The sequence below is a fragment of the Pelophylax lessonae genome (genome assembly GCF_965119305.1).
Source record: "Pelophylax lessonae genome assembly, chromosome: 5".
NCBI lineage: Eukaryota > Metazoa > Chordata > Amphibia > Anura > Ranidae > Pelophylax > Pelophylax lessonae.
This window is the reverse complement of record NC_138772.1, coordinates 322,599,981-322,618,590: the sequence shown is the minus strand read 5'-3', so window position 1 is coordinate 322,618,590 and position 18,610 is coordinate 322,599,981. Positions and strand designations below refer to the sequence as shown.

Genomic DNA, 18,610 nt, shown 5'->3' with positions numbered 1-18,610 from the left:
CGCCGTAGTTTTACTGTGGCAGGTTGGCTTTATTAAGCGAAACATCGCTTAGTGTAAAAGACAGTGGGGGCGTGCGCACGCCACTGGAGGAGCACACACGTGGCAATTGGCTATGGGGAGAGCCAATCAGCAGGTCTGGCAGACGCGATCTCTGCCGGCCACCCACAATCACTCCCCATGGAGACAGAACAGCGGTCTGCCTATGTAAACTGTTCTATCAGAGATGAACACAGGGATCCTTTGTTCCTCCTATTTAGGAACACAGATCTCTGTGTTCATCCAGTGAGTACAACCCCGTACAGTTAGAAAGCACTCCCTAGGAGCACACTTAACCCTTTGATCGTCCCTGGTGTTAACCCCTTCCCTGCCAGTGTCAGTACAGTAACAGTGCATATTTTTAGCACTGATTACTATATTAGTGTCACTGGTCCCCTCAGAAAATTTCAGTGAGGTGTCCGATCTGTCTGCCACAATGTCGCAGTTCCCCTAAAAATCGCGGAATAAATATATCCCCTACTTTGTAGACACAATAACTTTTTGGCAAACCAATCAATATACACTTATTAGGATTTTTTTTTACCAAAAATTTGTAACAGAATACATATTGGCCTAAAATGATGAAAAAAAATAGATTTTTTTATTTTTTTCTTGGTAATGTTTTATAGCTGAAAGTAAAAAATATTGTTATTTTTTTTTCCGGAAGGTTTTTTTGTTTATAGTGCAAAAAATAAAAACTGTTGATGTGATCAAATACCACCAAAAAGAAAGCTCTATTTGTGGGGAAAAAGGACATCAATTTTATTTCGGAACAGCGTTGCACGACTGCGCAATTGTCAGTTAAAGTAACACAGTGCCGTATCACAAAAAATGGCCTGGTCATTAAGGGGTTAATGCTCAGAAAAGTACAGAAGCTTCTTTGGGGCATGATCATGCATTTTTAGTCCCAATAGACCTAATTGGGAGTGCTTGAAAACTCACAATTTCCTGTCTAACAATTGTCTTCTTTTCCTAGTAACTAGCTTACCATTGGCAAAAAAAATGCACAAGAACAAACATTCAAACGTTGCATAAATCTAGTCAAGTGTAAATCCAGGCTACAAAAAGCAAATGACTCCTGCGCTTGGGGGTGGCCTTGCGGCTAGTATCCTAAAAATGCGATTCAGGTTTAATTGAAGTTGTTCCGGCTGTGCTGCCACTCTCAACGGGCCGTGGTAACCCAAACCGATTCTAGAAAAGGAATAGACTGAGGGTGCACCAGCCTAGCGCATTATCTTTAAAACAATTTATTGTGAACATACATACAAATTATACTCACAAGACAATTGTGATACACGGGCAAGTGTAAGCAATAAGGGACCACCAAGGGTCTCCACTGGGCATCCTCTGATTCATCAGGGCTCTGATGAAGGGGGGAGGGGGACTTGCTTGAGACTTGAAGGTCAAGGCTTGAGACTTGCTTGTGACTTGCACATGTGTGACTTACTCCCATGTCTGCCAAGCCCTATACTAACTACCCTGTAGACTAGAGGAATAGATGTGTATACTTACCTTTTCTGAGGACCCTCCAGTCTGGTCACATGATCATCTTCCAGCGCCGGCCTCAATGAAGAGGAGAGATTGGTGACAACGGATGCCCTATAGTAAGTCGGTGATCTCTCCTTTTCACTGAAGCCGGCCACTGGGGGGATCGTGTGACTGGAGTGCCCTCAAAATAGGTAAGTATACACATCTTTCCTTTACAGGACAGTTAGAATAGGCCTTAGAATGGGGTTGGGAGCATGTTTAAGGTTAGATAGGATTTGACTGGGTTTCCACTTTAAAGGATAATTTCACCTTTTTAGAAAAATAATAAATGCACATATTTTGCTGAATAAAATATGCATTTGTTTTTTTTTTTTCCTCTAGGAGCCAGCAAAGCAATGCACCCATGATCAGTGGATTAGAGGTGCAATGTTAGGCTTCTGCAGACAAGCTCTGCAGCATTCTGCCTTTACTTGTATACTGGTTGTCTTTTGAAAGCTGCAGGGCTTGTGAATGAACTACAAGTGTGATCATCAACTTCTGGCAGACAAGCTTTCTGCAACAGTGGCTGACGGTACTTGCAGTTAATTCATTCACAAACTAAATGAATGAATGACATAGGCGCAGTCCCTCACGGTCCTATTGTTTTTGAATTGTGACAGCGGCTGTGGGTAGAAGATCCCCTGCCTGTTGTCACACTGAGGGGGGATCGGGGGAAAGGCGACAGGAGCTGGAATATACAATCAAAATTAAATAGCTGGAATATGTTACATGTTGTTCAGGTTGGCATGGTGTCCATCGTAGCATTTGCAGTGGCAAAGCAGTGTAGGATTGGCCATAAGAGGGATTACTTTGATGCAGTTGGACAGCTTAAGCATGTATTGCACTATGTGTAAACTAAAGATCCCGGTTTTTCATTGAATAGTTTGCTGGAAACTGTGTGCATATAGCAATGTCCAGAGGCACCATCCAGAATTTGTAGTGATAATATGTGGTCACACCGCTTTAGCACCTGATAGTTTAATTACGTGTACAAGCTATTGGGATTTGAGCACAATTTATATCTTTTGTGTATGTGTAAAAAGTCACATGAAGTCGGACTCAAATTGCAGGGCAAAGTCAGATCGGAAGTCTTGTGACTTTGATGTCGGAGCAGTGTGAACCTGGGCTATAACACAAGCTAGCAATACATTGGTTGCTTTTATCTAATGCATTTGGCATAGAGAGGAAGTATGGGTTAACATCTGTAAAATTACAGAGGTTTATTAGTTTCTTTTTCAAGGAAAACTAAAGCCCCAGGGTGTGCTGCTTTTCAAGAGTAGTTTAAGTGGTGAAGCGAAGCAAAAACAAAACCATAGTGAATGGCTTAAAGAACCAAGATGATGTAAGAATTGGAATTGGGGACAAAGCTGGACTCGGCAACACAAAAATGATTCTTTGTTTACTTTGAACTGGATTGGTTTTGTACTTTTGTGAAAGCGGAGTTAAACAAATTTGTGTATACTTTCGACATCAGACATTTGTCATTTTGAGTTTCTTATGACCTGTATCTGAATTCTTGGGTAATGCACATGGATAAATAAAGGTCTTCAGACCTCTCCGCTTCTCTCCTGGGGCTGATGTGAGCTTGGTAATATGTGATCAATCACAAAGCAATTAAACATTATTGACAAAATACAAAACCCACAGATATATGTTAACAGCAGAAATCGCAATAAAGATAAAATTGAACTTTAAATTTTGATGAAAGTATATTAAACCAGTTACATTTGACAGAACAGGAGGTCAAAATCTGGTAATTAAACTGAACCTGTTAGGATAGAAATATAAAGGCTGCAATTTTCTTTATAAGGAATGTGAATATTTTTTTAAAAAAGGGAAATGGTGAAGGAAATGATTGTATTTTCATATTTTGAGTACAGATGTTATTTGACTCAGGATTGGATATTAGAAGCACATTTCTGTATATGTCAATGCTTATGTTGATATCTGTAATCATTCTTTCCCCATTTAAAGTGATATTAAATGCTTGGTTTTATTTATTTCTTTTTTTTAAATATCAAACCTGTTACAGTATACTTACCTCCTCTGTGCAATTGTCTTGCACAGAGCAGCCTGGATCCTCCTCTTCTTGGGTCCCCCGCTAGCGCTTAGGCCTCTTTCTTCTGCCAAGTTTCTTCCTTCTTCTGCCCCCACAGCAAGCAGCTTGCTGTGGGGGCAACCAACCAGGCTCGCTCTCGAGCCAGTGCTCTACATGTCCATTCGAATGGTAGTACATGATTGGATATTAGAAGCACATTTCTGTACATGTCAATTCTTAAGTTGATCTCTGTAATCATTCTTTCCCCACTTAAGGGCTCTTTCACACGGGCGGTCCGATCAGATCCGCCTGTCAGTTTTTTAGGCGGATCTGATCGGATCCTCCATGCAGCTCTATGGGGCAGCGGGTGTCAGCGGAGGTCACCTCCGCTGACACCCGCTGCCATCCGCATCCGATCCTGTGCTGAAATCTGGACGGATGGAAACCCTATTTTTCCATCCGTTCAGTAATCGAAGCGGAGCGGATCTGATGAGAGCGGACAAGCGGTCCGCTCTCATCCGATCCCCCATAGAGGGCAGCGGGTGCTGAGACACCTCCCTCTCCGCTCTGCAAGCGGAGACGGAGCTGTCATCCGCCCGGCTCAGCGGGGATCGCGGATCGATCCCCGCTGAGCAACACGGATCCGCCTGCGGAGGCGGACTGTGTGAAAGAAGCCTAAAGTGATATTAAAGGCTTGGTTTTATTTTCCTTTTTAAATAACAAACATGGTTTACTTACCTGCTTTGTGCAATTGTTTTGCACAGAGCAGCCTGGATCCTTGTCTTCTCAGGTCCCCCGCCGGCACTCCTGGCCCCTCCCTTCTGTCGATTGTCCCCCAGCATACGGCATACAGTAGAACTGATTGCAGAACTAGAAGTACACATTTCAAATATAGCCATACAGGCTTGAGCAGTAAAACAAATACAGAATAGGTAAAACTGATTAAAGCAAAGCTTCTATGGAAAACCAGCCAGCATTCAATAAAAATGCTTTCTTGGAAAAAAATAAATAAAAATGGTAAGTCAGCACGTAGTGGACAAAGGGAGCAGCTAACACCAGAGAATAATAAACCAAATTACCCTCGGTGTATGTAAAGATACTGTATATGGGTGCAGCGCTAAACAATTTTTAACATCTAAAAATGTATACAATTTTTCTGTGAAAAGACTTTAATGGAAAATAAAAATAAGAATAAAATTCACAAGAAGAGACATAAATGTGAAAAAATATTACACAAATAAGAGACAAATCAATAGTACATATACCAATGTATATAATAGGTCCACCAATTCCTGAACATATGGTGCATAAATTCCTCCTGAACTCCATTCAAGGTGCGTGAATAACAGTGAAGATCCACTGTGCCAAAACTACCACCAACACTCAGCACTCACCAGAACATGGGGCTGCTAAAAGTCAAAAGCAGCAACAGCACTCTTTGTAATCATGCAGACAACAGTTCTCCCATGGAAGCGATCCCAAATGGACCCTATGACCAGATCTTCACGGTTCAGGGTGCATGAATATAGTGTGGCTGTATGGGAAAGGTGCTTACTAAACTAAGCCAGATATAACTTTCATAGTGTAGTATTTATTTAAAATATCTGCATACAGTAAAAACAAACAAAAAATCAGTAGCACTTACCAATGTGGCCGCTACACAGAGGCCATGTGGCGGCCTGACGTTAGCACTCCAAACTTCAACTCAACGCATTTCAATGCACACGGGTTGGGGGAGTGCAATGGTTTGTTTACAAATTGCTTTTTAACCACTTTAAGACCGCTCACTGTGCTGCTACTGCGGCTCTGCTATGTCTCTGCTATTATCTCTGTGCTGTTACTGCGGCTCTGCTATGTCTCCTAGTGGTCTCGGTGGCGCGGTCGCGCCGCCGAAGGCTCGCTCCCGCTGTGTTTAGACACAGCGGGAGGCGGGCCGGAGGAGGAGAGGCGGCGATTGCTGCCTCTCTTCCCCGATTGTCGGGGAAAGTGTGAGAAGATCCACCCGCTTGTGTACACAAAGCAGGCAGATCTTCTCTGTGACAGACAGGGAGAGATCACAGGATTCAGCATAGCTGAACCTGAAATCTCTGTCTGTGTCACAAAACCCCCCTCCCCCACACACGTCAGTAAGTATGAGGCATACATTTAACCCCTTGATCACTAACAGTGTTAACCCCTGCCCTACCAGTGTCATTATTACAGTAACAGTGCATATTTATAGCACTGATTACTGTAGTAATTTCACTGGTCCCCCCAAAAGTGTCAAAAATGTAAGTTAGGGGTCCGATCTGTCCACCGCAATGTCGCAGTCCCGCTAAAAATCGCAGATCGCCGCCATTACTAGTGAAAAGAAAAAAAGAAAAAATGACAAAAATCTTTCCCCTAGTTTGTGGACGTGATAACTTTTGCAACCAATTAAAATACACTTATTGGGATTTTTTTTAACCAAAAATATGTGGCAAAATACAAATGGGCCAAAAATGATATAAACAGATAAAAAAACGACAATTCTGAAAAAAAAAAACAATATTTTTTACTTTCCGTTATAACATTCCTAATAAAAAAAATTAAAATCATAAAATGTTTTCATCATTTTAGGCCAATATGTATTCTGCTACATATTTTTGGTAAAAGAAAAAAAAAAAATCCCCATAAGTGTATATTAATTGATTTGCGCAAAAGTTATCGCATCTACAAACGAGGGGAAAGATTTATGTAATATATATAATTTTTTTTTTTTTTTTTTACTAGTGTTGGCGGCAATCAGCGATTTTTAGCATGATTGCGACTTTGCTGCAGACAAATCGGACACTTTTCGGGAGACCAGTGACATTACTATAGTAATCAGTGCTAATAATATGCACTGTTACAGTACTAATAAAACTGGCAGGGAAGGGGTTAACACCAGGGGTGATCAAAGGGTTTAATGTGTCCCTAGGGGGTGCTTTTTAACTGTGTAGAGGGTGGGCTTGCTGAATGATCACAGAGACCTGTGTTCCTAAATAAGAGGAACCACAGGATCCCGGTGTTCATTACTGACAGAACAGCTGTCTGCCGTGTTTACAATGGCAGACCGCCATTCTTTTTCCACAGGAAACGTTTGCGGGTGCCCGGCGGCAATCGCGGCGGCTGAAACTGCTGATTATCTCCCCCTGTGGCCAATCGACGTGCGTGCGACCCCACTAGTGGTCTCGTGAAGCGATGTACGTTGACTACAACTACAGCCCTCCAGCTGTTGCAGAAGTACACATCCCATGAGGCATTGTAAAACTCTGACATTCACAGACATGACTAGGCATGATGGGAATTGTAGTTCCTGAACAGCCGGAGGGCCATAGTTTAAATACTCTTGCTCTAGATCAGGGGTGGGGAACCTATGGCCCGGGGGCCGTATGCGGCCCTCAAAGTAATTTGGTCCGGCCCCCCATGCAGCTGAGTCTGTGTCTCTCAGCTGATCTGTCAGAACTGAGCCGATGCTTCCTGTATAGTTCCGGCTCCATTCTGACAGTCTGAGTGAGTCACAGGCGGAGTGATATTAAATGCACTCTGCCTGTGACCAATACAGGAAACATCACCTCTTCCTCCAGCGCAGCATCGCTGCTAACCAGCATTTTGCGCCAGCAGCACACACAGCAGTACCAGCTAGAACCAGCAGTACAAGCCAGAGCCAGCAGTACCAGCCAGAGCCAGCAGTACCAGCCAGAACCAGCAGTACTCACAGCAGTACCAGTCAGAACCAGCAGTACCAGCCAGAACCAGCAGTACCCACAGCACACTACCAGCCAGCAGTACCAGCCTGAGCCAGCAGTACCCACAGCAGTACCAGCCAGCAATACCTAAAGCACAGTACCAGCCTGAGCCAGCAGTACCCACAGCAGTACCAGCCAGCAGTACCCACAGCAGTACCAGCCAGCAGTACCCACAGCAGTACCAGCCAGCAGTACCCACAGCACAGTACAAGCCAGCAGAACCAGCCTCAGCCAGCTGTACCCACCAGCAGTACCAGCCAGCTATATCCACCAGCAGTACCAGCCAGCTATACCCACCAGCAGTACCAGCCAGCTATACCCACCAGCAGTACCCGCTAGCAGTTCTTTTCAAAACTTACCACCACAAAGAGTCGACTGCGCTCCAGACTGACCGACGCAAACCTGGAAAACCAGTTGCCAGTAGCAACATCATCAATACCAGCTAACATCACACACCTCACCAAAGAAGCAGTTGCAGCAATCACATTAGGGGTGAGTTAATTAAATGTTTAAACCAAATATAACAGCCACATTTTTAAGTTGATAATTTTGTACGGCCCCCGAATGCTTTTATAAATACCTATATGGCCCTTGACAGAAAAAAGGTTCCCCATACCTGCTCTAGATGATCATAAAAGGAAAGAAAGGCACCTCCTAAGTGCAGTATTTTAAAAGTTTTATTATCAGGCACAAAGGGATTAAAAAATGCAAGAACAGGTTGATGGCGCTGCCAGTATATACCTGCTAATCCGTTTGCTTTCTAATGATGCTAAAATAAATGTTAAATATAGAATTAATAAAGTGTCTTGTGCTTCATAAATAAATATTGAATATGAAATAAAGTGTCAGGTGCTTCATACTAATGAAAAAAATCTGGGGTTAAGTGCAAGAAATAGGTGATACAATTCTGTGAAAAATGTACAATTTTACTGGTGCAAGCTCCAAGTATAAATAAATAAATTAGTTCCTAGGTGAGTGAACCTTAAAAATAAGTAAGCCAACCTAGAAAGGATTGGTAAAAATATATTGAATCAACCTAAAATCATATATTATTACATACGTGAACTGTGAAATTTTTAAAAAGTGAAATCCTTAAAAAGTGCAAGCTCTACAATAGGAAGCATCAAATGTTAAAACGCAGGTATATAAATAAGACGCTAAAGATGTAACCTCAGAACTACAGGTACTGGTAAGTCCGTAATGGCTAAAAGTCCTAGAGGAAAGGTGAGTCCCACTATGGTGAAACACTCCCTAGATTAGGGGTGCAAAAAGTGACTGGTGCAGGTGCTCTGGCAGCAATTATGGTGATGCTCGAATGCCGGTGACCATTCAGTGCTCCCTGCACCCCTTGGACCGCACTCACCAGATTTGATCACCCCTGCAGGGGTATCAAGCCTTGGATAAATAATCCTGGGGGTCCCCTTATTACTGTATCGCTAGTATGGTCCAATGTCCTGCCCGAGTCCTACGTATCGGGGTCCTTGCAATTAGGATCCACGGGTATATATGTGGGGGAAGAAGGCTTCACATAGAGTAGTACCGTTTTTGTAAAAAGGCTTTCTCTATCGCTCATTGACAGACGTAGTCTTCTTGATTCTCAAGAGCTGGGTTATGTTGTCTCCGCAGGAGTAGGACTAGGCAGAAAGACAAAACGTTCTGGCTCCACCTTAGGGGCAGTCCCTGAGGGTATATCCTCCCTCTCTCTGCTACAGGGAATCAGTTTTTTTCTGTCTAGTCAGGAGTAAGGACCTAAGCTCCTTGCTGGGATCTTTTTGGTCCTGGCAAGATTTTTTCTTTAGAAGAAATATTTTTTAGGTAGTTTTTTCTCCAGTGTTTTTCCTGTGAGATCTTCAAGCAAAAAACGCCGGACTGGGCGACACTAGTGGTCACCCCAGCCGGCCTACGAGCGCGCGCAGACCATTGCATTGCGCTTGGTCGGCCGCGACACATTCAAGTAAGTATGCGGGGCCGGGCGACGGGCTGGATGTTGAGATCCAGTGGTCACCCCGGTTTCTGCCTACGAGCGCGTGCAGACCAGAGCTCCGCGCTGGGTCGGCCGCGACGGAGTCCCAGTGGAGGGACTGACCTTGCGAGTTAAAAGTCTCGCTTGGACGCCAGGAACCAGAGAGTCGAGGCGTCCGGAGTGGTCCACAAACCCCCACCCCGGTGGAGAGGGTATTGTGAAGAGAGGGTGCCTGTCGGTTCGGTATGGTGAGTAAACGTTCCCTTTTTTCTTTCCTCGTTATGAGGCAGTATGAATTATGGGCCCCTCCATACATGGTCAGTATATATCTGACACTAAAAGTCCCTCTTGTAAATACAGTATGTGTTTGTGGGAAGTGGACTTGGTTTGAGAGCTAACACTCTACCCAGCAGACTGTAGCATTACAGCAGACATAGGAGGTATAATCCTACCTTATTTGTAGTGTATCTCCTGTAGATCTATCAATCGCCACTCAGCAGAGATGCAGGTGGATGTGCTGGGAAAAACGTGTTCGGCGGTCCGCCGCCATTTTGCCGTAGACCAGGTGCATGCATGTCCTCAGGTCACGCCGGCCGCCATGTTTTTGGAGTCTAATGTCTCCTATATGGGGGCGGCCATGTTTCATGAGCCCAGCTACCTCGTGGAGAGCTGGGAACGCCGGAAGGCGTACACAGGGGGCGGAGCCACGTCCTTCTACCCGGGAAAAAGCAACAGCTCCTTCCAGTCTGTAAAGACAGACGCTGACTGCAGTTGGTTGGAAACTTCACTGCATCGGTTGGTGAGCCTTGGGGGTCCCTCTCTCTCTCTGTGGGATCGAGAAGCAGGTACTCTGAGGGGCGCTATTGCGCTAGGGGGAGACACATAAAAAAAAAAAAAATTAAAAAAAAAAAAAAAGAGGTATTTTTTATTTAAAAAAAAAAAAAAAAAAGTTTTTTTGTGTTTTCTGGCAAAGGTGTCCTGAATTATCATGGACCCTGCCACTCATGTATCTCCTCCAGATCCCCTCGAGGGGTCTGCGGGATCCTCCAGCACCCCACTGACGATTAAATCATTGTCCGCTATTATGGAAGCTTGTGTCCCGGGTGGAAGTGGCTTGTCAGGGACAGGGCGCAAGTAAGCGACCCCCGCCTAACCCCTTATTATCTGAAACCTCGGATTCAGACTCTGAGCCTATTTCTGCAGTTGCAGGTACTTCATCTGGTATTGGTGTCTCGTGTACTGTCTTTTCAGACAGTGAGGAGGATGTTTCGGCATCAGCCATAGCCAGAGAGGAAGCGTTGGTAAACGCACTCATGGTATCTGTTCAAGAGACCTTAAGATTACAGGGTATTCCGTCAGAAATAGCTGAAACTGAAATCCCTTTTGGGACTAAAAACGCATCTAGTGGCGAAGGTTTTTTCCATTGCCCAAATGTTTTGGCAATCCAATCAAAGAAGAATGGAGTCTGCCAAAACGCATTTCTACTATTTCTAAACGCATTAACAGGCGTTATCCGTTTGAGGAAACCCTCATTAAGAAATGGACAGAACCACCTGTGGTGGATTCACCAATTGCTAGATTGAATAAAGCCACGGTTATTCCTCTAGAAGACGCTCCGTCTTTTAAAGATCCAGTGGATCGCAAGATAGAAGCTATGTCTCGCACCATGTTTACCTTGATTGGATCAGCTTTCAGACCAATAATTGCTATTGGTCTGGTTTCGCAGGCTGTAACTGTATGGACCAAGTGGTTACGCCGGGACCTAGAAGAGGTCCCTCAGGCGGTATCAGATTCGTTGGAACAGATGATACAGGGGTTACAGTTTGTGTGTGATGCGGCGTTAGACGCCACTTCATTATTGGCGCGAGCATCTGTCTCAGCGGTGGTTCTCAAGCGTACACTGTGGCTAAAAGGTTGGTTAGCCGACCAAGGTTCCAAAAAAGCATTGGCTAATTTCCCCTTTTTAGGAGAGCGTCTATTTGGAGCCAACTTAGATGAGATCATTAAGGATCTCACGGGTGGAAAGAGCACCTTTTTACCGCAAAATTTTAAAGGTAAAGGAACTCGTCAAAGACGAGGGCCTTCTTTTTCTGCTCACAAGAGGTTTTTTTCGTCCCGCGGGTGAAAAAATTAAGTCCTCCAAAGCTCCTGCAGGAGGCGTCAGGGGTCGTTGGTCGGGCAAGCAAAAGCCCGCCCCCTCTAGACCTGAAGATAAACCGTCCAAAGCCTGAAGGTGTGCCCCCCACCCATAACTGGGGTGGGGGGACGTCTTCGCCGGTTCCCGGATCCATGGCTTTCCAGAATCCCGGACAGATGGGTTTGCGAAGTCATAAGGTCAGGGTACAAGATCGAGCTTCGATCTCTCCCACCGGCGCGATTCTTCCCTTCCAATAGCCGACTATCCCTGGATCGTTTAGACGATCTGTGGAGAGCAGTCACAGATTTACTACAACAAGGAGTGGTAGTCCACGTTCCTTGGACAGAACGCTTTCAGGGGTTTTTATTCAAACCTATTTACAATACTCAGGAAAGAGGGCAAAGTGCGTCCAATTCTGGACTTAAGGGCACTCAATTCTTTTGTCTACATAAGAAGATTCAGAATGGAGTCCATTCGCACAGTAGCAGCCTTTCTGCATCCAGGGGATGTCCTAGCGTCCATAGACATCTAGGACGCATATCTTCACATTCCCATTTTCGCAGGACATCAGCGGTTTCTACGTTTTCCGTAGAAGAGAACCACTATCAGTTTGTGGCGTTACCTCTCGGTCTCGCCACGGCTCCGCGGGTCTTCACGAAGGTGTTGGCCCCAATGTTGGCACTTCTGCGCCAAAGAGGCATATCGATTCTAGGTTACCTAGACGATCTTCTGCTTCATGCAGAGTCTCCTCAGACCTTGCTACAAAACATAGAAATTACTATGATTTCTTTACAGGAATTCGGGTGGCTGGTGAACCAGCAAAAGTCATTTCTGGTTCCCACCCAGAGGCTCGAATATCTGGGTCTAATTCTAGACACAGTCAGGACAAGAGTTTTTTCTTCCGGTAGGGAAACTCCGAAAGATTCAATCAGCAGTCCACCAACAGCTGGTCTTCCCTTCGGACTTGCATGAGGGGTCTGGGGTTGATGGTGGCTTCCTTCGAAGCAGTCCCATTTGCCCAGTCCCATACCCGAATTCTTCAGCAAGAGATTCCTCTCAGATGGAATCGGAATCCGGAATCCCTGGACAATCAGATCCGATTGAGCAAACAGACCAGAGAGTCTCTGGTCTGGTGGCTTCGGTCTCCGATGCTCAGCCAGGGAAAGTCATTTCTGCCAATATATTGGACGACAGTGACCACGGATGCCAGTCTATCCGGATGGGGAGGAATTCTCGGTCAGTTATCTGTCCAGGGACTTTGGTCCCCGGAAGAATCCAGGTTACCGATAAATGTATTGGAACTGAGAGCGATCAGACTTTGTCTGATTCACTGGACCGAGCAGCTCCAGGGCAGCCCGGTTCGGATCCAGTCGGACAACGCCACGGCCGTGGCTTATGTCAATCACCAGGGGGGCACCAAGAGTGTCCGAGCGGCCAAAGAAGTGGCTTGCATTCTTCGCTGGGCGGAACGATTTGTTCCAGCAATCTCTGCGGTGTTCATTCCGGGGGTGGAGAATTGGCAGGCAGATTATCTCAGCCGTCAGACTCTGGATCAGGGGGAATGGTCCCTCCATCCAGACGTTTTCCACCAGTTGTGCCTACGATGGGGCACCCCGGATATGGATCTGTTGGCATCTCGATTCAACAGGAAAGTTCAGAGATTCGTGGCTCGCTCCCGCGATCCTCTAGCAGAAACCGCAGACGCACTGATCGCCCCGTGGGGGCAATACCAGCTAATGTATGCCTTCCCTCCTCTTGGGTTACTGCCAAGACTTCTTCGCAAGATAGAGGAGGAAGGAATTCCAGTAATCCTGGCAGCTCCGGACTGGCCTCGTCGAGCTTGTTACGCCGACTTGGTCAGACTGATGGCGGACGTCCCGTGGAGACTTCCTCTCAGGGAGGATCTACTGTCTCAGGGACCGATCTTCCATCCTGCTTTACGATCGCTGGTTTTAAACGGCCTTGTTATTGAGACCCAGGTGCTGAAGGACAAGGGATTGTCCGCTTCAGTTATTCCTACTCTAGTTAAAACAAGGAAAGCGACTTCCAGAAAGATTATCATCGTACATGGAAGTCTTATATTGTGTGATGTGAATCCCTTGGGTTCCATCTACATCTTTATTCGGTAGTCCGAATATTGGCTTTCTGCAACAGGGAGTTGAGCAGAAGCTGGCCTTGAGTGTTATCAAGGGTCTGGTTTCAGCATTTGCTATCTTCTTTCAGAAGCTTTTGTCTACTCATTCCTTGGTGCGGAATTTCATCCAGGGGGTGCGACACCTGGCTCTGCCAGTGCACGCGCCGTTACCATCCTGGGATCTTAATTTGGTGCTGTCGGTTCTTCAGACACCTCCCTTTGAAAATATCAGGGAGATTCCCTTGCCTACTTTATCCCAGAAGGTGGTCTTCTTGGTGGCTATCACTTCTGCACGCAGGGTGTCAGAACTGGCCGCATTATCCTGTTGTTCCCCAGATCTGGTGGTTCATAGGGATAAGGTTGTTCTTCATCCGAATCCATCCTTCCTTCTAAGGTGGTTTCAAAGTTTCATTGAATAAGGACAGTGTATTGTCCTTCCTATGTCCTTAGCCCAATCATCCTCGAGAATTTGCATGGCATTCCTTGGATGTAGTTCGGGCGATCAGGATATACTTGAATACTACGGATTCAATTTGTAAGACGGATTCACTGTTTGTGATCACGGATGGCCCTAAGAAGGGGTTGCCTGTTCTGCTGCGACCATCTTTAGATGGATCAGACAGACGGTGGTATAGGCTTATTTTATCTAAGGGTCAGGATCCCCCGTTCCCTGTTAAGGCGCATTCTACTCGGGCGCTTAGAGTTTCCTGGACCTTCCGCCATCAGGCGTCAGTGGTTCAGGTTTTCAAGGCGACTGTTTAGTAGTCGGTTCATACCTTTACAATATTGTATAAGGTTTATGTGATGGCATCGTCAGATGCCTCTTCTGGCTGCAAGGTTCCTGCAGGCCACTGTTTGAGGAGACTGTTGGTCTACCTCGAGGATTTGTGGGGTAGGTCTCATCTGTTTACTCGATGAGTCCTTTGATACTTCTGGTTGGCTCCGGTTGGGCCTTCTAGATTGGATTTTGATTCTGTCAATCCCACCCCTCATTTTGTGGCACTGCTTCTGGATGTCCCAGCTCTTGAGAATCAAGAAGACTACGTCTGTCAATGAGCGATAGAGAAAAATGGATTTTTGTAAGATCTTACCGTAAAATCCTTTTCTCTTAAGCTCATTGACAGACGTAGTACCCGCCCCTCTATCATTGAGTTGGGTTGGGTTAAATTCTCTGTACTGCTTTAAAACAGAACTGATTCCCTGTAGCAGAGAGAGGGAGGATATACCCTCAGGGACTGCCCCTAAGGTGGAGCCAGAACGTTTTGTCTTTCTGCCTAGTCCTACTCCTGCGGAGACAACATAACCCAGCTCTTGAGAATCAAGAAGACTACGTCTGTCAATGAGCTTAAGAGAAAAGGATTTTACGGTAAGATCTTACAAAAATCCATTTTTATTAAATCAAAAATGGGTACTTACAAACGTGATGAGTGAATAGGCAGGTAAAAACAATAATTGTTGCGGACTTCCGGGACGCCGTGCGAGCCACGGTCCGGATGTGCGTTCCACTTGGGCGGATGTGGCGTGATGACGCTCTACGTACGTTTCGTCGATTGACGTCTTCATCAAGGCATTGGAAAAACATACAATCATGCCACACCCTCCATGGGCGGCACAACGTCAACGCTATTTCCTTGCCTTGCCTGACGTACGTTTCGTCTGAATAGACATCTGTGAAGCAGTAGGCCTAGAAGATACCATAAGATTCTTGTTCCTGTATTTTTTAGCACTACCCACAATCCAAATGTATTGCGTTAGTTCTTCAAAAGTTCTTTAGAAATGTTGAATTCCTAAATGCCTTTTTGCATAGGGCTTGCCATTTGTTGCACCTTGCAGCACTCAAGCCTGGCCATTGGATGTTCAGGCATCAATCATTACGTTGTGGGATGCAGGCAGGTGTGTGTACCATAAACAGAAATACCAGGGATTTTAAGGGTTTTCGGGGCTGTAAGTAACAATGAGAAAGATAGGATCTTAACACGTACAACATTTAGCTGGTTTACACATTGTAGACAGGGCTCAATCACGCACCACTGCTGTGACACCAATGACAAAGATTGCTGGGGCAGACCTGTAAGCAATTTATGTGCGCTTGTGAGCTATAGAGGTTTTTACTACAAATTCATAAGCAGCCTCAATGTGCTGCCACCCATTATTGATTTTTTTGTTCTGGATGAACTTGTATAGTAAATTGATTTGGGATGGGATTGGCCACTGGAAAAAAAAAACAGCTAGAGTTAAAATTACTTTTTATTTCACTCTGTGCTTTTCTGTAATGTATTTTTGTTGCCACCCTCAGCTGATGCAATGCTGCATGATTTCATTTGGTTCAGTTAAATGAGCTTATTGTGTTTGAGTTGTGACAAAGTTTTTCTCCTCTCTGCAGGATGTGTTCATCTAAATTGGCTCTGCAACGACACATGGGAGTGCATGCTGGAGAAAAACCATTTCAATGCCAACACTGTGAATATAAAACCAGGCTGAAAGCTTCCCTGACGCAGCACATGAGAATTCACACGGGTGAGACTAGTAAACACATAGCTGTATAACTATGCAATTAACAATACACGTTTTACTATTCACAGCATGCTGCAAATATGGTAAAGCTTATACAATAAAATGTTATCCAGTGCTGTACACGATAAACAACATTGGAACTGGATGCTTGTAGTGTTAGTCATTCTACTGTCTATATTCTGTTATCACTACTGCAGTCATAGTACAAGTATAATTGCAATATTGGGCATTCATGTATCCATCTTATTTCTTGATGAGATGATAGTTTTGTTATTCTACCTAGTCCTACCTGGACAGCAGCCCCACCACTTCATAACTTGGTTGTCCCCGCTTCCTGCAGCAGCTGTCAACATCACAGCAGGGCAGAGGGCAGGAGCCGCGGCAGGTTTGGACAGAGGGCAGGAGCTGCCGAATATTTCAGGTTAACAAGCGAGTGATTGGTTGTTAGGACACGAGGGGGCTTCCTAGCAGCCAGGTACTCACCTGTTAATCTGAAAAGTACGGCAGCTCTCACTGTCTATTCAGAGCTGCTGCACCTCCCCCCCCCAAAAAACTATGCTGTGCAAGGTAGGATAGTGAAGGAGGAAGATTTTGATGGGAAGAGGGACTGTGATGTACTTGGGTAGGGTGGGGTTGTGTGAAGTGGACTGTGCTGTAAGGATGGGACTGTGATGCGAAGGGATCAGGCTATGATGTGAAGAGGACTGTGATAATATAAGGTGAGGAGGAAAGGGGGGGGGGGTGGTGTGATGTGAAGGGAGCACTGTCATGCAAAGGGGGTGGTGGAACTCTGATGTGAAGAGGGATTGAGGACACTGCTGTAAACCGATTCTGTGATGCGAAGGGGGAAATTATCCCCTCCCTGAGGCTGCGGGGCCCAGAGAGGGTAGTCCTGTGCTTGCTACGAAGGAGCCTATCCAGGCTCCAGACAAGAAGATCCCGGGAGCAGCACATCAGAACAAGTCCTGCTGTGTATTGACAGGTGACAGTCTCAACATGGACCCCGGCCAAGCTATGCCGCCAACGCGTTTCACTCTGTCCAATGGAGCTTACACATGGGGATGTTTTGATATACGGCTCCTGGGATCTTCAGCTCTTATCTGTGAAAGTAATAGAAACTCCCAAAGATCTTTCCCTGTAGATGCCAAAGAACAGGGAGTGATCATGTGATAACACAACAGCGCTGCAGGAATAAGGTACTTGGAGGAATTCAAAAAACAAAATACAGTGGCATGATGGATATGATTTATGTGAATACATTTTGGCAATGAACACTTCTCTGTTTAGTATCACTTTAATACTGCTTTAACGGTGCATTCACATGGAGCATTCACAGAGATTCCTGTGATTAGCTGTGAGAGGCAGCCGCATTGAAAGCCATTAGAGGTTGCTGACTTCCAGAGCTAATTGCACCCACTCGCAAGTATTCACTCATGCAGTGACCACATGCGAGTGGCCCTGAGCCCAGACTGCCTGTGCCCTGGGTCTATCTCTCGTATGTGATTGCTGCATGAAATATTACAGCTAATCGCAGGAACCCCCGCTCGGGTTCTCATATATTATTTGCAAGTGTGAATGCACTCGTAAGATAAAAATACTTCAGTATAATCACCATTATCATTTTCTACATTTTGTTTTGGGTGGTGTTGAGCAGCAGATTATTTATAGAATAGATATCTAACTTCACCTGGACACCAATCTGAACCCCACCAACCTTCTCTTACCCCTTTATGACTAAGGGCCAGTAGCCTGGACTGACATCCCCATCCCAACTTTAGCCCACCACTGTACTGAAATATGTTACTGTCAGCATATTATACACCAGAGGACTACAATTTTACTGTGTCTTCCTACAACTTAAAGCGCAACTCAGGACACAATTAAGAAAAACTACCCTTACAGGGAGGCACTCTCACACTGCAAGGGTTAAATGCTTGTTTTTGTCTAGGGGTAGAGGAATAAGGTATAATACTTGCCTTATTTCTCACTCCAGCAGGGCCCCCTCAGTGGTTCGACTGGTCACACAAAGTCTCTTCTCTAATGGCACTTTACCACTGCAAGTACCGGCTCGGCTCTACTCGGCCCTGCTTGGCCCGGTTTGCTTTTCCACTGCTGGTACCGCATGGTACGGTGTTGGAACGGTTCGGTACGGTACGGTATGGTTTGCTTTTCCACTAAAGTAGTACTAAAGTTAAGTGGGTGGGATAACAACGATTCTCTGACCAATCAGTGGCTAGTAGTGACTGCATGCAAAGGATTGTGGGATATGGTACCGGGTATGGTACCTCTTGGAACCACAATCGAGGTGGTACTGTTTTTGAGAGCTGTACCGTTCAGTTCCATGCAGTGGAAAAGCACCGCCGTACCGTACCGTACCAAACCGTTCCTACACCATACCATGCGGTACCAGCAGTGGAAAAGCACAAAAGCAAGCCGAACCGTTCGGTTCCATGCAGTGGAAAAGCGCCATAAGGTACTCCCACGCGTGGTTGCACTAGTGCCTCATCCACAT

At 45.5% G+C, this 18,610-nt stretch overlaps 1 protein-coding gene across 1 annotated transcript in view; it reads left to right on the top strand.

The window, feature by feature from the left end:
- Positions 1-18,610, top strand: part of LOC309556934 (uncharacterized protein) — an 87,761-nt gene that overhangs the window by 26,335 nt on the left and 42,816 nt on the right. The window contains exon 4 of the mRNA XM_082259506.1: positions 15,968-16,101. Coding sequence (XP_082115632.1) covers positions 15,968-16,101 — 134 coding nt within the window. The remainder of the gene's footprint in view (positions 1-15,967; positions 16,102-18,610) is intronic.